The sequence below is a fragment of the Mirounga leonina genome, unplaced genomic scaffold (genome assembly GCF_011800145.1).
Source record: "Mirounga leonina isolate KUSES-001 unplaced genomic scaffold, KU_Mleo_1.0 Mir_91, whole genome shotgun sequence".
In the NCBI taxonomy this organism is placed as follows: Eukaryota; Metazoa; Chordata; class Mammalia; order Carnivora; family Phocidae; genus Mirounga; species Mirounga leonina.
In genome coordinates, this window is record NW_023270839.1 from 27232648 (window position 1) to 27258705 (window position 26058).

A 26058-nucleotide genomic window follows, 5' to 3' on the forward strand; every position below is an offset into this window, starting at 1 on the left:
TTTTAAGAAATGTAATAATTGCTTCATCAGTAAAATATACCTGGACTTGTCTAAATATTCCAGGATTATATTCATCCAAATACTTTACATGCCATACTAGAAAGGTACCATCTACAGGGTGAATAGTAAAAAGCATGTCAGGATTCTTATTCCATTCGGTTAGCAGCATTTCAATCTTCCGATCAAGCAGGACTGTGGGCAGTGGCATTGGTATACTAGGTCGTGAAAAGGTTCTGGGACTTCCTTCTCTTTCTCCATCTTCATGTTCTGATGATCCTGTACCTGCCTCAGATTCTCTATCCAGGGATAACTCTGAATCAGAAAATAAATTTATCAGTACTGAACTATCAATAGAATACTATATTAAGAAATTATAAATCCCTCTTCCAATTTATGGCCAGGGGGAGGGAGGGAAGGAGAAAAAACAAAGAAGAAAATCATTTTCTGGTCTGAACTGAAAATTACTATTATTTCTTAATTTTAAAGAAATCAGAATTTCATTCACGTTATCATTATCATTAGCAAAATTTGCTCCCCAAAAAAGGACATGGCTTCCAAAGTAATATATTACTCAAAGCAATATGTATAACAAAGCATACAGAGCTAGATGGTAGATGGTCCATAGCAGATAGTCAGTAAATGACTGGAAAAGTAAGAAGAAGAGCAGGAAGGAAGGATTGTAAACTAAAAGTGGCATCACAAAAAGCTGCTGACTTGCCAAAAAGAAAAATCTGAACATGGAATACTAACCATGGTCTAGTTTCATATGCAAACCCCTCTCTTTTTCCTCCTGTGAATGTTCCTCATCTTCTCTATCTCCTTCGTCACTTTCATGATCTATCTGCTTCTCAGAAAGTTTTCGTAATTGCTGCATAAATATTTCAGTAGATGAAGTAAAATGAAACTCTTTGTTGTTTAACCAATGAACCACAAAGCCCCCATTTCCATCATCAATGTTAAATACAGTGCCAACCAAGACATTTGGAATATCTGTGGGGAAAAAAAGGTAAAATTTCAATATGAATTTTTCATGTCTTTATTTTTTTTTTATTTTTCATGTCTTTAAAAGGATTACCAAGTGCTTTATAAAGACTAGCTCTATACTTACACAGAAAAGGTCAACATAACTCTAGCAGGATTTGTACAAACTTTAATTGAATTTAATGGAAAAGTAAATATTAACAATGGCACAGACTTAAATTACTAATGGAATTAAATTACTAATTTAAAAAACCAAATATACCAAATGCATGAACCTGTATTAAATCCTGGTTTGGGGGTGGAGGAACAGAAAAATAAAACAGAAAGCAGTTATAAAAGACATCTAAGGTAATTGGAGAAATGTAAGTTCAAATATGAACTGGAGGGCGCCTGGATGGCTCAGTTGGTTAAGCGACTGCCTTCGGCTCAGGTCATGATCCCAGGGTCCTGGGATCGAGTCCCACATCGGGCTCCCGGCTCAGCGGGGAGCCTGCTTCTCCCTCTGACCCTCTCCTCTCTCATGCTGTTTCTCTCTCGCTCGCTCTCTAATAAATAAATAAATAAAATCTTTAAAAAAAAATATGAACTGGATATTAGAGATTATGGAATCACTTCTAATTTTCTTAGGTATAATAATGGTATTGTGATCATGTGAGAGAATTTCCTTATTCTTAGCAGATACTTTCTGATATAAGTGTGATGTGCCATGACATATGTAACTTACTTCAAAAGATTAAGAAAGAATTTCACTCACACATGCCCACCCCCCGCCACACACACAGAGGTATATACAGAGAGAATAAAACAACTGTGACAAAATGTTAGCAGTTGTTCAAAGTAAAAGACGTGAGTGTTCACTGTAGTATTGTTCCAACCTTTCTAAATGTTTGAAACTAAAGAGGTGGGAGAAAATAATGCCAAAGAAGACCATGGGAAGACAAGCAAACTTCTAAGTGTATTAACAGGCTTCCTCCATTTGGGGTAACTGAAATTCACAATATAGATTAGTTCGTGTAAAACAGTAAAGCTAAAAAAATTAATCTCCTAATCCCAATTTATATTACAAATAATCCATTCAACAGAAAGCAAAAATGAAAACAAAACAAAAAACCATTGTTCTCTGCGAAAAGATATGAAAGTCTAAAGATAAAATGCACAGGATATTCTGGTGGTGTTCTATTAATATATATCAGTGTTAAATAAAGTTCCAAGTTATTCTTTTTTTCTAATTCCTGGATGACAGTCTTGGTTTTTGAATAAAAATGAAACAAATCATATAAAATAGGATTTGTAAATTAGGAATACTATAAAACAATACATCCCCTATTCTTACTAAAAATGTTTCACCTAAACCTTATCATGAACAGGGGCACCTGGGTGGTTAAGCGTCTGCCTTCAGCTCAGGTCATGATCCCAGGGTCCTGGGATTGAGCCCCACATCTGGCTCCTGGCTGGGCAGGGAGCCTGCTTCTCCCTCTCCCTCTGCCACTCCCCCTGTTCATGCTCTCTCTCTCTCTGTATCTCTGTGTCTCAAATGAATAAATAAATAAAAATCTTTAAAAAAACACCTTATCATGAACAAATATTCAGATTGCAAGATGCTCTAAAAGATAACTGAGAGTTCTTTGAAACTGACTTTTTTTTTATTATGTTATGTTAATCACCATACATTACATCATTAGTTTTTAATGTAGTGTTCCATGATTCATTGTTTGCATATAACACCCAGTGCTCCATTCAGTACATGCCCTCTTTAATACCCATCACCAGGCTAACCCATCCCCCCACCCCCTCCCCTCTAGAACCCTCAGGTTGTTTCTCAGAGTCCACAGTCTCTCATGGTTCATCTCCCCCTCCAATTTCCCCCCCTTCATTTTTCCCTTCCTACTATCTTCTTTTTTTTTTTTTTTTTTACATATAATGTATTATTTGTTTCAGAGGTACAGGTCTGTGATTCAACAGTCAAAACCTCAATGAGATATCACCTCACACCAGTCAGAATGGCTAAAATTAACAAGTCAGGAAACGACAGATGTTGGCGGGGATGCGGAGAAAGGGGAACCCTCCTACACTGTTGGTGGGAATGCAAGCTGGTGCAGCCACTCTGGAAAAGAGTATGGAGGTTCCTCAGAAAGCTGAAAATAGAGCTACCCTACGACCCAGCAATTGCACTACTGGGTATCTACCCCAAAGATACAAATGTAGGGATCCGAAGGGGTACATGCAGCACCCCAATGTTTATAGCAGCAATGTCCACAATAGCCAAACTATGGAAGGAGCCTAGATGTCCACTGACAGATGAATGGTTAAAGAAGATGTGGTATATATATACACAATGGAATATAATGCAGCCATCAAAAGGAATGAAATCTTGCCATTTGCAACGACATGGATAGAACTGGAAGGCATTATACTGAGCGAAATGAGTCAATCAGAGGAAGACATGTATCATATGATCTCACTGATATGAGGAATTCTTAATTGCAGGAAACAAACTGAGGGTTGCTGGGGTGGTGGGGGGTGGGAGGGATGGGGTGGCTGGGTGATAGACATTGGGGAGGGTCTGTGCTATGGTGAGCGCTGTGAATTGTGTGAGATACTTTTTTTGACAACTGAGAGGAACTATTGTAGATTATGAGTTTAAAAGAAATGACAATCTAAAACAATGGATCCTGGATCACCACATCAAAAACTAATGATGTATTGTATGGTGACTAACATAACATAATAAAATAAAAAAGAAATAAAAAACAAAAGAAATGACAATCAAATGCATAAAAGAAAGAATCTGTATTTTAATACCAACTATATATTAAATATAATCTTATCCATACAATACATACAATAACAGTATTGTGGGTAATGGAGGAAACCCCCTTTTTTATTAGAAAACACACTTAAAATATTTAGATAATGTCATAAAATATTTAGGAGATGAAAAATAATGCTGGTGACAACTTTACTTTCAAATGGCTCAGCCAAAAATAAGGTAAGAGTAATCAAAGACATACATACATGGGCAGAAGGGGAGAATAAAAGCATGCAGGACAAGATATTAACAACTGGTGGTGAATTTGGGTAAAGGTAATATGGGTATTCGTTGATCTATGCTTTCAACTTTAATGTAGATTCAAAAAGTATCCTGAAAAAAAGTTGAAGAGGAGTCCTACAATACAAAATTATTTGCATTTAGCAATCAATTTGGTCAAACTATATGTTATATTTACATACAGTACCTATAAATACATGATGTTAAATATTTTTATGAAATGATTTTTAAAATAGTATGTAGTAAGTTAGTAAAAATGGATAAAATTGGTTAAAAGGTGAAGGTTATTTAATAAAGATGCTGAAAGACAAGGCTGAATGGCTACAAGAACATATCCAATACTTAGGACTCAAATATGTGACAGAATACCTATCTGCAGGGGACAATCCTATGATCCTATTCCATTTGATTAGCATAGTCCATACAGTTGAAAAGCCAACCTTTCTAATATGTTTTGAATTTACTGCATACTATCACTAATTACATTCTATTTGAAGTTCAACTAAAGCTCTAATTTACTTAGAACCTTGCTGTATACTAGACAAACAGAGGTGCTCAGAAATACTTATTTGCAGTTGTTTCCTGAGAATCACATAGTCTCAATTTAAGAAATGGTACTTTATATTATATTCCTATTTGAATTAAGAAGTATTTTTAAAGGAAACATGGAATATTAATAAAAATGAAAAACAGATTCTGTAAGTAGTCCCACTTTTCTATTTATTTATCTTATTTCAGAATATTTATAGGAACTAAAACTTTACTATCCTTTACCTGTAGCAGGATTGATGCTTGCTGCAATGTGGAAATGACACAGTGCATTTGCATGGTGGGAAATGTGTCTCTGAACTTCATGCGTTGCCATCTGGTCAGGCATTAATTCGGTGTGAGTTACAAGAACAGAAGACCTCCTCTGTCCTTTTCTTAAATTTTTCAAATGGTGTATTGTCTAAAATAGAAAAATAATTGCTAAATCCAACTCTGGAAATCTAATAAATGCTGGTCCAAGTACTTTTGATTATTAAGGATTTTATAATTTTCCTCTCTGCAAAATCTGAACATTTTAAAGGGAACTTCCTTAACTTCAACTGAACAATTCTGACTATAGTCTCCACAGTTTCCGCAAATTTTATAGTTCAAGGCAGAAGTAGTTGCTTAAAAACATCTCATTATCTATAGAAAGATAAGGAGATTCTATTAAGATTAGGAGTCCAAAGTCTAGGTTTTTCAAGATAGCCCACTACTGAGATGAAATTTACTAGTCATAACAGTAAAAAAAATTCCTGAATCTTCCTACCAGGAAGAAGAGTATTCTCCTCAAAATTCTCACTTACAACTAAAGAGTTACAGCTAAATAATATATGATCTCTATTATAAAGAAGACAGAGTACAAAAATACAGAATAAGGAGAATCTACATAAGTGAGAGGAGCCATGAAAGTGCTGATTTAAGGGATTTGTTTAAATTGAGGTATGTCTATAGGATAAAAATTCTCCACTAGCATACCCAATGATCTGAATTATTTTAAAAAGAAAAGATCTTACACCATAACCCCAACTTACAGGACTTCCTTATTCTGTCACTTAACCCACCCCCAATATCAGACTTTACAATAACTTCCCATTCTATTCCTTTGTTCTTCACAGTCAGCTAAATAAAATGTGGCATCCTCTCAGTTCTTTCTGCATTAAGGTAATACATCTGGTCCTTCCTTTCAATTTCCACAGCCCTTACCCCTTTTCATATGGAAAACAGTATCAGGTCTTTGGCATGTCCTCTACCTCTGGTCTCCCTGCTACAGAGTTGCTTATTCCTTTGATAACAGGGTTAAGATGGATATATTAGAGACCTCCTGCACCACAATGCCTATAAAATTATTTTCATTCAATCTTTGACATCTATCATTACTTTAAATTATATTGGCAAGGCTGGTGTAATACTGGCTGATTATTTTCTCCTAGGAACAAAATGTATAAGTATATAAAGAATTATATAGACCTTACAGTTAGAAGTTTCAGACAAAAGGATGTCAAAAAGCAAGGCAGCTTATAAATCAATTAGGTTTTTTCTATTAAAAACAATTTTAACATTATTAATTAATAATTACTAAAAGATAGCAAAAATTTGTCAAATCACTGATTATATATGTTTACTTATAACTTTTGCTTTTATTTTATGTAGCAACTACTAATTCAATTTAACACCTGAAAAGCAATATATTAGGTACCATGGAGGATACAAAGATGTCTCAAAGTACTTAGTCTCCAAAAGCTCATATGTAATTTGAAGATAAAATGTCACACAAGTATTTAAAAATGACTGTAAACATGTAGTAAATTAAGTACTCTGTCTCACTAAATTTCAACAAATACTAAAACAAGATATAACTTTAATTGTTCTGACCTCTGCTTCTAATTTCATTTATACTTTAAATTTGGGGGGGAATGTATAAACAGTGCCCAATCACAGATAGTATCAGAGTAAGCCTACTTTATATAAAACTTTTAAGGAGGGGCACCTGGGTGGCTCAGGCGTTAGGCACCTGCCTTTGGTTTGGGTCATGATCCCAGGGTTCTGGGATGATGCCCCACATCGGGCTCCCTGCTCCGCGGGAAGCCTGCTTCTCCCTCTCCCACTCCCCCCTGCTTGTGTTCCCTCTTCCACTGTGTCTCTCTCTGTCAAATAAATAAATAAAATCTTTAAAAAAAAAAAAAACTTTTAAGGAGCACATCTTCAGCCTACCAAACCCAAAAAATATTTCTGCTTGCTGAAACAGCAAAACATTTTGGCTATGCATCCATAAAACTGTTAATGTAAAAGTATAATGTAAAAACACAATTAGTAATATAGAGAGATGTTTATAACACATTAAGTATAAAAAGCAAATTACAAAACATTACTGCATAATATCTCAATCTTGTACATAAAGAAAAAATACATACACACATAATTGGAATAGTTGGGATGATAAATTCCATATTTTTCTAATCTAATTTTAGAATAAGCACATATTCTTTATGTAGAAAGAAGTCACATGAAAAATTAAGAAAATTAGCAATCTAGGTTTGCTTTGGTAATTTTCAAAAATGTGTTTATCTCGTTTTATTCCTATAATGGACACAATAGTTTATAGTATAAATAATCTAATTTCATAGGAAGCACTTTTATTTAATATATATTGCACTTAAAAAATGGAAAAATTAGTTTGCCTTTGAAATATTAAACTATGGAAATTATACAGCAATTATATAAAAGTTGACTTGTGTCTAGTATCTTAGTATCTTTATTCTTAAGAATCAAAATAGTCATTTTTAATTAGAACACCCAAGTAAGATTTAATCCTCATGAAACAAAAGCAAAACATTTTTAATTACAACTAGTTTCAGGGTCCTTTATGTGTTTTTCCAATCAAAACTGCTTATTCCTATAGGTTTTCATATTTGACATACAAAATGAAAAAATTAAAATTATACTACTTACCTAGACTACATGTCTGAGATCATAACTACTGTATTTGGCTTCTACATGGCATAAAATGAGCCGTCTTACAAGCATAAAACAAATTAGTGAGAATTACTTGCTATTAATTTCATCATTACATATACCAGGTACACTATCTGTATCTTAGCTTATAAATTCCCACCAAACTCACATATCCTCAAAATGTATTTACCATTTTAAATAATATAGTACCTCAAGAGCATGCTGTATTCTGTCTTTGTGTCTTCCAGCCTGAGTGAGGTTGCTGGCAACAGTAGAAGTGGTAGTCTCACAGATCTGCTCACCCAAAAGACAATCTTCTGGTAATACAGTTTCTGCCCAGAGTCGGCAGACGCCATCATGGCATGACGTTAATAACACATTACAGACAGAACCTCTAATGACAAAGAGAAGTAAACAAAAGTTACTGTGAATGTCAGTGCCACTGATTAATTAAAGGCTATTAATATTTGGTTCTTCACGTATAAAAATAGCATTAGTGCACAACTAACAGTATGACCAAGAGTAGCTATTTTTCCAATAATGGTAAGACATTTATACAGGCTATTTCACACTCTCACCAAATCCCATTTATTACCTGCTCATACTTGCAAGGTGGCAGGCTGAATAAAGGGCTACAATCAGTTACCATAAAATAGAAGCAACCTAGCTTTCCCTGACACTTTGATTCATTAAAATCATGCCTTCAACAGCTCAGTTAAATGACCGTATAGTATGCTTCCAACTGCTTAGAAATTACAGTGTATGGACAAAGAGAGGTCAATCAAAGAGCTTGAAATCATACACAGTATCACTGTGAATGTGAACATCATAAAAACTAGGAAATGATCTTGACAAAGGAGACAGAAACTTATACCGGATTATATACGTGCTGCTTGAAAACTAGGCTCTGCGGGAGTATTAGTATCTTCTAAACAAACTAAAGAGCAAAAGAAAACCTAATCATTGCAAAGTACAGAATGACCATAATAAAAGTTCATTAAATGTAATTAAACTGCATGGCTTATGGCTCTACTTGTGTCATCCTGTATCATCCTTCTTATAATCAAAAGATTATAAACAGGTAAACAAATGAGTATCTTCAAAATAAAACTGCAAGGAGAATATAACTTCAAACTATAAGTCAACTTCCATTAAGTTAAAATAAGCAAAAGTGTTACAGCATCAAGCAGCTGAAGTGCACTAACTGCTCATTATAAAAGAACAAAAAATCATGCTCCCTTTAAAAAAACGCTTACGTGGAATCCAACTCGGTCAAAGGTCAAGTATTTTGCAAATGTTTTCAGTAGATGCAAATAATTTAAGCAGAATAAACTCTTTATTCAGATTCCAAAAATGAATGAATTTCCCATTTACTGAGCACCTCTGTAACGTGTGCTGTATTTCCTATCAGGTGTAAACAGTTCACACATGAAATAACCTCTCAAAAATAGAGATTTAGTTCTAAGCAAGCTTTTTTATAACCATATATATGATCTAGGAATCATTTGTATGAGCTGTTCTGTAGTTTGTTTAATCTTCTAAATACTTTTAGGAGAAGCTGAACAATGAGGAAAAAACTTGTAACCATAAATTCTTTGAGAAGGTTCTGTTGATGGCCCTAAGAAAAACCTAGCCACTTTATTACTGTGTATGATATGCTTTCCCACCATGGGTATCAATGATAGTTTCTTACTATGTTTTATTTTCCTTCAACGTATGCTTTCCTGTCACTTGCGAACACTTCCTTCCTGGAATCTTTTACTCCTGGGGCTACCACTAACAATATATCAGTAACACAGCCTAAGCCCACGCTATGTGTAAAGGCCTGCAGTAAATATTTACGTGCACTAGCATAGTGAGTCTCACTACAACTCTCCGAGGCAGGTACTATTACCTAAGAGAGGAAAACTGAGGTATAGAGAGCTTAAGAAATTTAGGCAAAAGCTCAGAAAGCTAGTAGCAACAACAGGGTTTGAATTCAGGCAGTTAACACCCAGAGCCCATGCTCTTCATTTCCACCAAGTCAACGCACTACAAAGACCTTTGCTTTCCTTATTTTTACAAATATATAAGGTAAACACACCAAAGTTACAGGCCACATTTGTCTCACCTGGGCATATACTTGCTAGTTTTACGCCATGAGAAACCTGCCACAGCTCGGGGATGTGCCAAATAAACAAAGGAAAATTGGGTAGACACCTGTCTCCTTTTCACTTCATGATGATCCTGAGGTATAATTGAGGATTTCCAGCCAGTCATAGGATACCATACTTTCAAAAGACAATCATCCTGCAAAAATATATAGGTCAATATAAAATTAATCTGAACATACACAATTCAAAATGTAAGTGATTTAGAGAACCTTTAAAAATTAAGCTATCTGGCGCCTGGGTGGCTCAGTTGGTTAAGCGACTGCCTTCGGCTCAGGTCATGATCCTGGAGTCCCAGGATCGAGTCCCGCATCGGGCTCCCTGCTTGGCAGGGAGTCTGCTTCTCCCTCTGACCCTCCCGACCCTCCCCCCTCTCATGTGCTCTCTCTCTCAGTCTCTCTCTCTCTCTCAAATAAATAAATAAAATCTTAAAAAAAAAAAATTAAGCTATCTGTAAAAACTAACATGTGAACTTCATATAGCACAAACTCGTGTAAAATGTTTATTACCCTAAAGAATACTACTCTTGAAAAATAAATGGGCAGTTCTCTCATTATCAATCTCCTCTGCATAATGGTGTTTTTCAAATAGAGACTGAAGTCAAATTCCCTCATTTAAACATGTAGGTAGGGGTCACTGTAGAGAAGATTCTGAAACCAGATGTCCTTGGATAAAATAAGAAAGATGCCGTGTTATTAGTCACTGTTAACATTCTCTCCTTTTTTGAAGACATCTGTAAGGGTGAAGCCAATCCTTTTAAAATATGAACTGCTTCTTAGATTCTACAGCAGGAATCAGCAAACCTTCCCTCTGAAAGGCCAGACAGTATGGCAGGCTTTGGGGACCGCATAGTCTCTAACACAAATTCTCTGTGTTTTTTTTTCTTCTTACAACTTTAAGAATGTAAAAACCATAGTTTTCTGATCCCTACTCTAAATGAAGTGAAGGCACTTAGGTAGTTGTCAGGAATCACCTCTAAGCCCACTTAAATAAGATACTTACAAGTATAACAACAGGTGCTGACTTTATCATTTTACTTAGTTCCAAGAATTTTGTTAAAGGCCAAAATAGGGATGCCTGAGTAGCTCAGTCGGTTAGGCATCTGCCTTTGGCTCAGGTCATGATCCCAGGGTCCCGGGATCGAGCCCCACTTCAGGGTCCTTGCTCAGTGGGGAGTCTGCTTCTCCCCCTCCCTCTGCCCCATCCCCGCTCATGTTCTCTCTCTCTCTCTCTCACAAATAAAATCTTTAAAAAAAAAATAAAGGCCACAATAATTTTATCTTATTTAACAGAAAGCATCTACTTTATAGTGCTTTATCCTCAATATGAATAGAGTCTTGAGGGAAATAATAAAATGGTATCATTCATGCAAAAATCTCACTCTCTGAAACAATGTATTCCTATACATGTATACATGTATACACTATGAAATAATGTATTCCTGGAAAGTGCGTGTAGGTCCAAATACTATTATCTAGACTAGACAAACGTTTCTGTTTTTTATATCATCTTAGTACTTACTTTAAATTTATACTGCATAATGTATGTTTCCACTAAGGTCTCATTTATTTGGATATTTGAACTATACAGCAAATTTCTTTAAGTGCTTAGTGTGAGACAACCACTTAACAATATACTAGTTGCCTTCCTCCAAGTACCTTCTTCAACTTAGCATCATTTTCACCCAACCAAATTTACTGCACAACCTACAGCAGTGGTTTCAGGCCACATACCATAAAAACTATAGAGGCACCTCAGAGCCCCCTCAGCATTCATAAAGAAAAGGCAGAGTGCCTCCATGAACAGGTGGCATTCTAGTCCCATTCTTCCATCCCACCAGCAACCCCTCACTCAAATGGAGCAGTCCCATTTTCATCTGTTACTGCCTAAAACTAAAACCACATAAAAGTTAATTAGAAATCATTAACATAAGATAGCTAGAAAATTTCCAAATTAGAAAAAAAGAAGTAAAACTGTCTTTATTCACAAAATCCTAAGGAATCTACAAAAAAAAAAAAAAGACATACACCTGATATCAAGATCATAAGACTAAAGATCAAAACCCAAACAGCAATTCTCTTTCTACATGTTAGAAATAATTGGAAATGCAATTTGTTTAGATGTCTTTTACATTAGGAAGACAACAAATTAAGTATAAAACATGTACGCTAAAAACTACAAAACACTGCTAAAAGAAAGAAAACCTAAATAAAAAGAGAAACATATCATCTTCGGGGATCTGAAATACAAATGTTACTGATCCAATTCTTCCCAAACTGATCTATAAAGATTTAATGTGAACACAGCCAAAATCACAGCAAGCTTTTTGGTAGAAACTGACTGCCTCATTCTAAAATTTGTATGACATCAAAGAAACTATACCACCAAAAATATCTATTTTAAAGATTTTATTTATTTATTTATTTATTTATTTGAGAGAGAGAGCATGAGTGAACAGAAGGAGGGGCAAAAGGAGAGGGACAAGCAGACTCCATGCTGGGCAGGGAGCCCAACAGGGGCCTCGATCCCATGACTCTGAGGTCATGACCTGAGCCAAAAAATCAAGAGTCGGACACTCAACCGACTGAGCCACCCAGACACCCCCACCAAAAATATTTTTAAAGAAAAAACAAAGTTAGAGGATTCACACAACCTGATTTGAAAACTTACTAAAAAGCTATGGAAGGTAGGAAAGATGGTGTCCTGAGCTCACCTCCTCTGACAGACATACCAAAGCAACAACTACGTGCACGGCAACTCTAAAAACAACTTGAAGACTAGCAGAACAGATCTTCCACGGCTAATTGTAGAGAAGGTCACAATGAAAAGTGTAGGAAGGGCAGAGACTTGACTGGAAAGAAATGACTTTGAGGAAATAATAGCTGAAAACCTCCCTGACCTGGGAAAAGAAAAGAGATATCCAGACCCAGGGAACAAAGAAAGTTCCAAACAAGATGAATCCAAGGAGGTCCACACAAAGATACATAACAATTAAAATGGTAAAAATTAAACATAAAGAGAATCATAAAAGCAGCAAACAGTTGCATACAAGAAAAACCCCATAAGGTTATCAGCTGATTATTTAGCGTTAATTTTGCAAGCCAGAAGAAAGTGGCATGATATATTCAGAGTGCTGAAAGGAATAAAACCTACAACCAAGAATACTCTACCAAGCAAAGTTATTCAGAATTAAAGGAGAGAGTAAAAGTTTCCCAAATAAAAGTTAAAAAAGAGTTCATCACCACTGAACCAGCCTCACAAGAAATACCGAGGGAACTTTTTAAGTGGAAAGAAAAGGCTATAATTAGAAGAAAATTAGAGTGATGCCTGGGTGGCTCAGTCAGTTAAGCATCTGACTCTTGGTTTCAGCTCAGGTCATGATCTCAGGGTAGTGAGATCAAGTCCCATGTCAGGCTCTATGCTGGGCATGGAGCCTGCCTGGGATTCTCTCTCTCCCTCTCCCACTGCCCCCTCCCATATGCTCTCTTTCAAAAAAACTAAAAACAAAAACCATAACAAGACAAAGAAGAGCACTACATAGTAATAAAGGTTTCAGTCCAACAAGAGGATATAACAATTGTAAATATCTATGCACCCAATATAGGGGCACTAAATATATAAGGCAAATATTAACAGACATAAATGGAGGAATTGACTGTAATACAATAATAGTAGAGGACTTAAATACCCTACCTACGTTAATGGAAAGGTCATCCAGAAAGAAAATCAATAAGGAAACAGTGGCTTTGAACAACACATTAGACCAGATGGCCTTAACAGATATATACAGAACATTCCACCCAAAAACAGCAAAATACACATTCTTTTCAAGTACACATGGAATATTCTCTAGGATAGATCATGTTAGGCCACAAAGCAAGTTTTTAAATAAATCTGAGAAGACTGAAATCATATCAAGCATCTTTTCTGACCACAACAGTATGAACTAGAAATCAATTACAAACAAAAACAAAAAACCTGTGGGGGGCAACACATGAAGGCAAAAAAACAGGCTACTGAACAACCAACTGGTCAAAGAAAAATCAAAGAGGAAATTAAAAAAAAATACATGGAGACAAATGAAAATGAAATACAACGGTCCAAAATCTGCAGGATGCAACAAAAGTAGTTCTAAGTGGGAAGTCTGAGAGATACAAGTGTACCTCAAGAAACAATCAAAATCTCTTAACCTTACAACTAAAGAAACTAGAAAAAGAACAAAGCTCAAAATGAGTAAAAGAAAGGAAATAATAAAGATCGGAGCATAAACAAATGAAATAGAGACTAAAAAAGAATGGAAAAGATCAATTGAGATTAAGATCTGGTTCTTTGAAAAGATAAACTTATTAAGCCTTTAGCCAAACTAATCAAGAAAAAAAGACAAAGGGCATAAAATCAGAAATGAAAGAGAAATTACAACCAATACCACAGTAATACAAAAAAAAAATTAAAGTTTACCACAAAGAAAACTATATGCCAACAAATTAAACAACCTAGAAGAAAATAGATAAATTCCTAGAAACATCAACCTCCTAAGACTGAATCATGAAGAAATGAAAAATCTGAACAGACCAATTACTAGTAATGAAGTTGAACTGGTAATCAAAACACTCCCAATACACCAAAGTCCAGTGCCAGACGGCTTCACAGGTGAATTCTACCAAACATTTAATACTTCTCAAAGTATTCCAAAAAATAGGAGGGAGAAATCCTTCCAAATTCATTCTATGAGGCCAGCATTATCCTGACACCAAAACCAGACAAAGACACACACAGAGAGAAAATTACAAAAATAAAATAAAATAAAGTTATATAACTCTGGGGGGGAAAATTACAGAGCAATAACCCTGATGAACATAGATGCAAAAATCCTCAACAAAATCTTAGCAAACCAATTTAAAAACAAATTAAAAGGATCATTCACCAAAATCAAGTAGGATTTACTCTAAGGATATAAGGATGGTTCAATTTATGCAAATTAATCAACGTGATACATTACATTAACAAAATGAAGGATAAAACTCCTAAGATCGTCTCAATAGATGCAGAGGAAGCATTTGACAAATATCCATTCCTGATAAAAACTCTAAACAAAATGGTATAGAAGGGACATACCTCAACGTTATAAAAGCCACATATGACAAACCTACAGTTAACATCATACTCAATGGTAAAAAGCTAAAAGCTTTCCCCTAAGATCAGAAACAAAACAAAAATGCCCATTCTCACCATTATTACTCAGCATAGTATTGGAAGTCCTAACCTTGGCAATCAGACAAGAAAAAAAAAGAAAAGGCATTTTGAAGTAAAATGTTACTATTTGCAGATGATATACTACATATAAAAAACCCTAAAGACTCCACCAAAAAACTATGAGAATAAATGAATTCAGTGAAGTTGGAGAATACAAAATCAATATACAGGAATCTGTTGCATTTCTATACACCAATAACAAAATAGCAGAAAGAGAAACTAAGAAAATAATTCCATTTACAAATGCATCAAAAAGAATAAAATACCTATGAATAAATTAACCAAAAATGTGAAAGACCTACACACTGAAAATTATAAGACCCTGATGAAAGAAATCAAAGAAGATACAAACAAATGGAAAGATACACCATGTTCATGAATTGGAAGAATACTGTTAAAATGTCTACACTACTCAAAGCAATCTAGAGTCAATGCAATCCTTATCAAAATACCAATAGCATTTTTCACTGAATTAGAACAAAAAAAATCCTAAAATTTATATGGAACCACAAAAGACTCTGAATAGCCAAAGCAATCTTGGGAAAGTCTATACATCTGTCAAGACTCACTGAACTTAAAATATACATTTTATATAAAATATATCAAGTCTATTAATATATTTATTAATATAGTATATTAAATATATTTATATAAAATCTACTCATATAGTTAGTATGCTATATTAATATAGTTAATTATACATTAATATATTTTATATAATTATATAAAATATAACTATATGATTATGTATTAATTATATATACTTAATATATAGTTATTATATAATTAATATATTAATATAGTTAATATGCTAATTTAATATAGTGTATTGAATATATTTATATAAAATATATTAGGAGTATATTAAGATATATGCTTTAAATATACATTTGACTTTAATTATATTTCAATAAAGTTAATTGTAAAAAGAAAACAAGAGGGCAAGATTTATGTACAAGGATGTTCATTTTTTTTTTTTTTAAGATTTTATTTATTTATTTGACACAGAGAGAGAGAGAGAGAGAGAGAGCAGGAACACAAGCAGGGGGAGTGGGAGAGGGAGAAGCAGGCTTCCTGCTGAGCAGGGAGCCCGATGTGGGACTCGATCCCAGGACCCTGGGATCATGACCTGAGCCGAAGGCAGACGCTTAACAACTGAGCCACCCAAGCGCCCCAAGGATGTTCATTTTTAATAGCAATAGAAAAATGAGAACCACTTAATGTTCATTAATAGTTATCTAATAATTAAGTTAAAATATAGTATATTCATTCATATAATGAAAAATTATGTCACCTTTAAAAAGAATACACATACATGTGTATTGACACAGCAATCTATGACATATTAAGTGAAAAAAAAAAACAATTTAAAGAACATGATCTAATTTGAGTATGTGTGCATATGTGTGTGGTTTACAAACACATCCAAAAGTCTGAAAGAATATATATTGAACAGAAAAGAGTGACCTTTTTTATTGAAGGTAGGACTATTTGGCAGGGGATTTTCATTTTCTCTGCATGGGTTTTTTTGGTATGTTTTTTATAATAAATACATACCATGTTTAAAAAGTAAAGATATTTCCATTTTAAAGAAGGGACAAGGTCAAGAATCTAATCCTTAAATAACCAAAACACTGAATCTAGGAACAGAGAAGTGCTTTCAAGAGGAAGAAAAGCTTCTGGAACCAACATTCTGTAGGCTTCTCCTTTCCTTCCTGCCCAAATCACCCTCCTCAAAAATTCTTATCCGAGCCCTAAAAAAAACAATTTTTACTCAAAAGCATAATCCTTTATTTAAAAAAAAAAGTTTCTGAAGAAAACAGCATTTTTAAAATTTTTTTAAGATTTTATTTCTTTATTTTAGAGAGACAGAGAGAATGCAAACAGGGAGAGGAGGAGAGGGGGAGGGAAAGGAAGGGGTAAAGAATCTCAAGGAATCTCAAGCAGACTCCACACAGAGTGCAGAGCCCAATGCAGGGCTTTATCTCAGGACACTGAGATAATGACTTGAGTTGAAACCAAAGAGTCAGATGCTTAACCAACTGAGCCATGCAGGCACCCCAAGAAAATAGTATTTTAAATCATTTTCAAATTTTACAAAATAACCGTTATAGAAAGTGTTCAGATAGAAACTTTATAAACAATTTAAATAAATACTGCAAGCAAACTGAAGAAAATAATTCTCAAGTTGAAGATGTAATCAGGTACACCTTGTGCGGGGAAAAAGGCTCTTTAACAAGTAAGACTTTAAAGCTCAGATAAAAAGTTAAAATACTATTAAGCCCAAGAAAATTTAATTTACCACACTTATAAAAAATAAATCTTACCAGTAAAAGTGCTCAATGAACTGAAATATTAAAAATCCTGAAGGTAACTGAATTTGAGTTCCACACACCTGAACTGAAATCTTGTCATATGTAGCAGAGGCGGTGGAAAATGCCTTCTAATGGTAGATCACACAGTTACCATCTGCTTCATCAAGTCAGACAAACTTGGCTTTATTAACAGAAGCAGAACAGATTGTGGTGGGGGGGAATGCCAACATAATAAAGTTATTTTCTGTTCTTTTTTCAAGAAAATCTTAATTAGATGTGGTATCTTCTCAAAAATGTAAGGAAATCAACTTTTTAAGCCCGTGACGCATTTTATTAACCTCCAAAGTATCCTTACCTGTAAGGCACTCTTATCTTTCCATTTGAATTACAGAGCACTCAGGTCTTAGGAGAATTGAAGAATTTAATGCAAGGAAAATATGACTAATACTTGGGGAAAAAATAATAGTCAATTGCTAAAGCTACTGTAATAAAAATTCAAAGGGCGCCTGGGTGGCTCAGTCGTTAAGCATCTGCCTTCGGCTCAGGTCATGATCCCAGGGTCCTGGGATCGAGTCCCACATCAGGCTCCCCACTTGGCGGGAGGCCTGCTTCTCCCTCTCCCACTCCCCCTGCTTGTGTTCCTGCTCTCGCTGTCTCTCTGTCAAATAAATAAATAAAATCTTTAAAAAAAAAAAAATTCAAAAAAAAGATATTGAGCATTATGGAACATGCAAACAGAACCACCTTCAAGGAGCTTAAAATCTAGATGTCCCATTTAAGATGTGCTTTTAGTCTTATTACTCAGTTGTGTTTGAAGTACAAAAGCATCTTTTAGATTCATCGGAGATGAGAGTTCAAATTCAGTAAATGTTCAAACAATGAATACTAATCATCTTACATGGGTCAGTAATAGTTTTTAATGTACCACATGACCCTGTCAAAAGACTATACATCCTAAAAGTTCAGCCAGTTGTGACACAGAGCTGAGGCAAATATAACACACTGAGTAAGCAAAGAGAGATAATCAGATACATTAAGATTATATGAGGGACTATCCAAAAAAAATAAAAGATGAAGGAAAATTCATTCTTATGAAGCCAGCATTACCTTAACACCAAATCCAGATAAAGACCCTACAAAAAAAGAAAACTACAGGCCAATATCTCTGATGAACACAGATGTAAAAATCCTCAACAAAATATTAGCAAACCAAATCCAAGAATACATTTAAAAAATTATTCACCCCGACGAACCATGAGAGACTACGGACTCTGAGAAACAAACTGAGGGTTCTAGAGGGGAGGGGCGTGGGGGGATGGGTTAGCCTGGTGATGGGTATTAAAGAGGGCACGTATTAAATGGAGCACTGGGTGTTATATGCAAACAATGAATCATGGAACACTACATCAAAAACTAATGATGTAATGTATGGTGATTAACATAACATAATAAAATAAAAAACAAATGCAAAAAAAAAAAGTCATTCACCCCAATCAAGTGGGATTTATCCCAGGGATGCAAAGGTGGTTCATATTCACAAATCAATCAATGTGATACATCACATTAACAAGAGAAAGGATAAAAACCATATGATAATTACAAAGATGCTCAAAAAGCATTTGACAAAGTACAATATCCATTCATGATAAAAAACCTCAACAAAGTAGGTCTGGAGGGAACATACTTCAACAAAATAAAGCCTGTATATGAAAAACCCACAGCTAACATCATACTCAATGGTGAAAAACTGAGAGATCTTCCTCTAAGATAGGGAACAAGACAACAATGTCCACTCTCACTTTTATTCAACATAATACTGTAAATCCTAGCCACAGCAATCAGACAAGAAAAAGAAATAAAAGGTATCCAAATTGGTAAGAAAGAAGTAAAATTCTCACTACTTGCAATGACCAACTGGGAATATGCTACAGCTGCATTCCAGAATGAACTAGAGTAGCTCTCTGATCACACTGAATTGGTCCTATATTAAATCATCACAGCCTCACCTATGACAGATTCATTAAATCAAAGGAATGACTAACCTTACTACTTATCTGTGAGTATATGGTAACCCTAAGAAACATGAGCAACAAAAAGAACAAATCTGTGGGTATGGCAGGTTTTTTCATGGTCAAGTTTTAGGAGCAGTGGGATGCTAGTTTTTAAAGATCAAAGCTTTAAAAGTGACTGCCTAGTTTTAGAGATAAAAGGCAAGAATTATGTTCTTTTTTAAACAATTTTTCCTATGATTCTGGTTAAGTTTTCCTTTTATTAACCATGCTTTTCAGACATTATGGGAAATTCTTCTTGCATCTCTACATTCTACCCAGAAATATTAAATATTAGGGTTTTACTAATTTGTAGGTGATTTAATTGGCTTATCAAGTTTTTCGGTGTTTTTAAAATCTATTTTCTTCCAATTTATTTATCATTATTTATTTTCCCCCATTATGTTCCTTACCATCTACCCTTCCAAATTGTTTAGATAGCTCTATTATCTATGAGGGGGAATAAGAGGAGGAAGGAGAAGCAGAGGGGAGAAAGAGGAGGAGAAAGTAGGGAAAAGGGAGAGAGAAAGCCCAAATGGCAAGGAACTATTAGCAGCCTCTAGGGCCTGAAGGAGGCCTCCAACCAAGAGTCAGGAAAAGGCCAAGCCCTCAGTCATACACCTACAAAGAAATAAATTCTGCCAACACCCTGAGTAAGCTTGGGAAAGGATTCTGCCCTACTCACCTCTGGGTGAGAATTCGGTCCAGCTGGTGCCTTTACTACAGCCTTTAGAGTCCCAGACCAGAGCACTTACCCAAGCCACACCCAGACAACTGACCCGCAGAAGCTGAGATAGTAAATGTGTGGTTTTAAGCAGTTGTCTGTGGTCATTTGTTAATGCAATAACAGAAAAGTAGTACAGACTCCTAGTGGTAAGTGCTAGGAGCAAAATTAAGAGAGGAAAAGGGAATCAAAAGTATAGTGGGAGGTGGGATGCACTGAGAAGGTGACATTGAAGACAGTAAAGGGAAAAGCCATGCAGGTCTCTGGGGGGATGAGTTTTCTGGGTGGGGGGGAAACAAGTGCAAAAGCTATTTTTAGAAAAAAATCACAATGGATATGTCGCTGAAGTCAGGTTTCCAAGGAGGAGAGTAACAGGAGATAAGGTCAAAGAAGTGATGGGAGATGTAGTAAGCATGGGACAGGCCTGGAAAACCATCATAAAGACTCAGGTTTGTAATGAATGAAATGGGAAATTTTCTGACAGTTTTGAACAGACGAGTGACATTATCTGACGTACATTTTGAAAAGATCACTCTAGCCACTGGTTTGAAAATACACTGTACAGGAGGAACACAGCACAAGCTGGGAGAACCAATTAAGAATTTAATACAGTAATATGAGTAGTAAGTGATGGAGGCTTCAAAGAGATTATAACCATGGGGGTGGCACAGAAGTGAGCACACTGTGGATGTATTTTGAAGGTAGAGCCATCAGGGGAGTAGGGGGCAGGGAAGAGAGATCAGGAGTTCCATTTTAGACATGTTTACTTGAAGACATGTATTGGTTTTATGTACGTATGTGTGTGTGAATGTATGTATGTATGTGTGTGTGTGTGTGTGTGTGTATATATATATATACATATATATATAAACAATCAGCCTGGAGCTCAGAGGAAAGGTACAAGCAAAAGATACAACTGAATGCACTTGGAAGCCATGAGATAAGATGACATGGCCAAAGGAGTGAGTATGGTCAGAGGAGAAGTCTAAGAAATAAGCCCTGGGGAACTCCAACATTTAAAAGTCAGGGAGTAAAGGTGGTATCAGCAAACTAATGAGTAGCAGCCAAAGAGTTAAAAAGCAAATCAAGAGTGACCCGTGTCCTGGAAGTAAACTGAAGAAAGTGTTCGAGGGGGAGGAAGCAATCAACTGTGTTAAATCATGCCATTGGGGTAAGTAAGAACTAACCACAAGATTCAGTAACAGGAACTCGTGAATTACACTTTCAGAAGAGTGGTAGTGAGCATGCAGAACAGAAAATGAGGAGGAAAAACTGGGAGACAGCAACTCTAAGCAAATCTTTGAAGATGCCATGAGGAGGACAAGGAAATGTGACCTGACAGAAGGTGGAGAGAGGATTTTTGGTTATCGTGGCTGTTTGTTTCAGAATGGGAATGGGCAAGATTATAGCATGTTTGGCATGCTACACTGTATTAGTGAGCTCGGGCTGCCATAACAAAATACCACAGACTGGGTGGCTTAAACAAATGTGTTTTCTCCCGGTTCTGAAGCCTGGAGGCTGAGATGAGGTTGCCAGAATGGTCAGATTGGTAAGAGCTCTGTTCCTGGCTTGCAGATGACTGACTACCTTCTTGCTGTGTCTTCGCATCAAAGAAAGAGAGCAAGCTCTCCGGTGTCTCTTCTTATAAAAGTACTCACTATTCCTATATGAGGGCCATGCTCATGACACCTGATTTAAGCTCAAGTGCCTTCCCAAAGCTCCATATCCAAATACCATCACATTGGGGGTTAGGGCTTCAACATATGAATGGGGGTTGGAGGGCCCTGTTCAGTCCGTAACATATGCCAATGTGGTAACCTAGGGGAGAAGGGAAACTCATGGAGAAGAGAGGAGACAACTGCAATAGTGATGCCTCTGAGTAAGCAGGAACAGATGGGAGCTAGCAAACAAGTGAAAGAAATGGCCTTGGACAAAAGCACAGACAGTGGGGCACCTGGGGGGCTCAGCTGGTTGAGCGTCAGGTCATGATCTCAGGGTCATGAGATGGAGCCCTGCATCAGGCTCCACGCTGGGCATGGAGCTTGCTTAAGATTCTCTCTCTCCCTCTGCCCCCCACCCTGCCCCTGCTCGCATGCTCTCTCTCGCTCTCTTAAAAAAAAAAAAAAAAAAAGGCACAGACAGTTCACCCATGGCAGCACAAAGGAAGGCAGGACATATAGGCCCAGATGTCAGGAAGCGAACAGATACAGGTAGATGGTAGGAGCTTACCAAAGTTCTCTTCAGACTGCATCTATTTTCTCAGGCAAGAACCCACAGTAAACAAATGCTGAAGCAGGCAACTGGACCGTCACAAGGGAATCTGCCAATACCCAATGGCACAGAGCTACGGTTTCAAACGCCTACCCAGAGACAATGCATAGAGTCCATGCAAGGTAAGAAGTCACATCAGAGGCAGCTGCAAACCCCAAGAAAACCACTAAGGAATATCCCCAAGTGAAAAGATGAAATGAGGGAGGAAAGAAACCTCTGAAAAGGGATATGGTAAGGAAGGGTCTATCTACACCTAGACTCTGAGTGGAGGAGGAAGACTCCCCTGGGCATTTACAACAAGGCAGGCCCCCTGAGGCCCAAACTCACACTACCTGCATGGCACAGCAACTTCCAAGTTAAGAATTTAGTTTGAGTTTGGTTTGCCCCCCAGGTACTTGGCAGAAGCTAAAAGGTGGCACTCTCAACCGAGGTCTCAAAGAATCCCCACAAACACTTGTAATAAACATTTTCTCAGTGAAATACAAAGTGAGCTGGTATGGCCTTGCTACCCAATACACCCAGGCTAAAACCCCAGGTCTGCCTTTTCACTAGTTCTAACTTCTCCAGGAAGTTCTCAAGCTGCAGTTTCCTCTTCTATAGATCAAGGAGAGTAGTGCCTGTCCCACGGGCTTTGTGGAGGCACAGGATCTCGTACATAACACTCAGTCATTAGCAGCTGCTGTCATAGTAGTAGTAGTAATTACCCTCATTACAAACTACTTGCAAGTTTTACTTAATAATGAAAAATAAAAGTTGTCACCACCAGTAAAGTACTCCTACACCATCTACCTTCACCCCCAACATAACTGAACTCAACTCTAACCCATTGTCTGGAAAACTCATGGATCAAAGAACGAATCACAACAAAAACTGGGAAAATGTATGCTTAGAATAATTATGAAAATAATACATGTCAAAACTTAGGGAATTAAAAAAAAACTTGAGATAAAGCGAAGCTTAGAAGGAAATTTACAGTGTTAAATGTATATACTACAAATTAAAAAAGGCTGAACATCCATCTAAAGAAGTTTGGAAAAAAAAAAACAGAAGAATAACCGAACAGAAATAAAACAGAAAAACAAACATATAATACATAGGTCTACAAAACCAAAAGTTAGTTCTTCAAAAAGACTTACAAAACTGATAAACCCTTAGTGAGAAGAATCAAGAAAAACAGAAGGCACAAATATCAAAAATGAAAATGAAATCATCATACATGTATTACAGATGTTAGAAAGATAAAACGTTCTGCACAATTTTATGCCAGTAAATTTGAAAACTTAGATAAAACTGGCAAATTCTAGATAACTTACCAAAACTGGCATAAAAAAAGAAATATAAAATATAAATAGCCCTATAACTATTTAAAAACCTGAATCTACAAAGAAAACTCATGGTCCAGATGGCTTCACTAACAAATATTTGAGAATAAAAATACATCAATCTTTGATATTGGTTCATTATTTGTAACAAATGTATACTAATGTATGTTAAGAATAGAGGAAATTGGGTGTGGGGTATATGGAAACTCTCTGTACTATCTTCATAATCTTTCTGTACATCTAAAACTATTCTAACGTAAGTTTATTAAAAAATTAAACATCCTACACTTCAAAAAAAAAAACTACATCAATCTTGCATGAACTCTTTCATAAGAGTAGATAAAAGGGAACTTTCCAGTCCATTTTATGAGGCCAACATGACACTTATATCAAAATCTATCAAGGACATTACAAAAAAAGGAAAAATTACTTGCCAAATCTCACTCTAACACACAGATCTCATAAACCCTAAACAAAATATTAGCAAACCAAACCCAGCAAGGATAATACATTATAATCAAGTTGGGGTTATTCCAGAAACACAAGGTTTATTTAATACTTGAAAATAAGTCCATTTATTTCATCTTATTGAAAGAGTAAAAGTGATAACCTCAGTAGATTCAGGGAAAATATTTCCTAAGATTCAACATCATTTGTGATTTAAAAAAAAAAAAAAACCTCTAACAACTATAAATAAGGAAATCTCCTTTTTCTGAGAAAGAACAACTATAATAAACATCATAATTAAAGGTAACAAGTGAAAGGTATCCTTTTGAAATTGGGAACAAGAAAAAGACACCTACTCTCACTTCTTTTATTCAACATTATACTAGAGGTCCTAGATACTGTAATAAAAAAAAAGATATACAACAACTGAGAGTTAGAAAAGATGAAATAAAACTCTCATTATTCATAGAAAATATAGTTATGCACATAGAAAAACAAAGGAATCTCCAGAGGGTTTATTAGAATCAGTGACTATAGTCACTATAGTAAGACTGCTAGGTTTAAACTCAATATACAAAAATTAATTGCATTTCTATCTACCACTAACAATTATGAAATGAAATTTACATAATGATGCCATTTATAACAACACTGAAAACATCAAATACCTAGGAATGAATCTAATAAATGCTTAGGGCCTCTACAAAAAATATTATCAAACAATACTGAGAAAAATAGGGGCGCCTGGGTGGCTCAGTCGTTAAGCGTCTGCCTTCGGCTCAGGTCACGATCCTGGGGTCCTGGGATCGAGCCCCGCATCGGGCTCCCTGCTCAGCGGGAAGCCTGCTTCTCCCTCTCCCACTCCCCCTGCTTGTGTTCCCTCTCTCACTATGTCTCTCTCTGTCAAATAAATAAATAAAATCTTAAAAAAAAAAAAAATACTGAGAAAAATAAAAAGTTTTAAAATAAATGAAGGCCTATATTGTGTTCATAATGGGAACTCAATTGTAAAGATGCCAATTCTCCCCAAACTGACCTATTGAGTCAATGCAGTACCAATCAAAATCACAAGAGATTTTTGTTAGTTTTTTTAAAACTTATCAGGCTCGGGGCGCCTGGGTGGCTCAGTCCGATAAAGCGTCTCTGCCTTCTGCTTAGGGTCCTGGGATCCAGCCCCATGTCAGGCTCCCTGCTCAGTGGGGAGTCTGCTTCTCCCTCGGCCTTTGCCCCTCCCCCTGCTCATGCTCTCTCTCTCTCTCTCAAAAATAAATAAATAAAACCTTTAAAAAAATAAAAATAATAAATATAACTTATCAGGCTCATCCTAAAATTTACACGAAAATACAAAGGGCCTGGCAAGGATGTAGAGAAAAAGGAACCCTCGTGCACTGGTGGTGGAAACAGAAACTGATATAGCCACAGTAGAAACAGTATGAGGTTCCTCGAAAAATTAAAAACAGAAATACCGTATGATCCAGTAATTCCACTACTTACTGAATCACTAATTTGAAAATACAAAGGGCCAAGAATAGATAAGATAATCTTAAAGATGGGAGGACTTGCTCTACCAGATAATCAAGGCAATTTAAAAGCTATAGCGATTAAGACAGGTGTGGCTGGTATAAGAAAAGGCCAGTGACAGAAAATGAGAGAAAATAACCCAGAAACAGACCCACAAAAATATGGACATTGGATTCTATGACAAAAGTGGTAATACAGAGCAATGAAGAAGAGACTTCAATAAATTGTGCTGAACAACTGGATATCCATACAGAAAAAAATCAAACGACCTCTTCCTCAAACCATATCCAAAAATTATTCCACATGAATTCCACATGAATAAATGTGGAAGACAAAAACAAATGTCCAGATTTTAGGTCACGGGTTCTTTACCTGAGGCCCCCAACTCAAGGGGCCCAGGGATAGAATTCAAGATAGAAAAGATATTTTTTATATATCCTGTATCCACTCATGTCTTCGCATTTTAGTGTGCCAGTTCTAACTGACAGCATCTA

The 26058-nt window shown here is 35.9% G+C and overlaps 1 protein-coding gene across 2 annotated transcripts in view; it reads right to left on the reverse strand.

Moving 5' to 3' along the window:
* The window catches only part of DMXL2 (Dmx like 2), a 148839-nt gene that overhangs the window by 77562 nt on the left and 45219 nt on the right, over positions 1 to 26058 (reverse strand). For both annotated transcript variants that reach the window (XM_034994846.1, XM_034994845.1), the window contains exons 7-11: positions 9624 to 9802; positions 7724 to 7907; positions 4805 to 4979; positions 751 to 990; positions 41 to 312 (exon numbers count right to left, since the gene is read on the reverse strand). In XM_034994846.1, the coding sequence (XP_034850737.1) occupies positions 41 to 312; positions 751 to 990; positions 4805 to 4979; positions 7724 to 7907; positions 9624 to 9802 (1050 nt within the window). The remainder of the gene's footprint in view (positions 1 to 40; positions 313 to 750; positions 991 to 4804; positions 4980 to 7723; positions 7908 to 9623; positions 9803 to 26058) is intronic.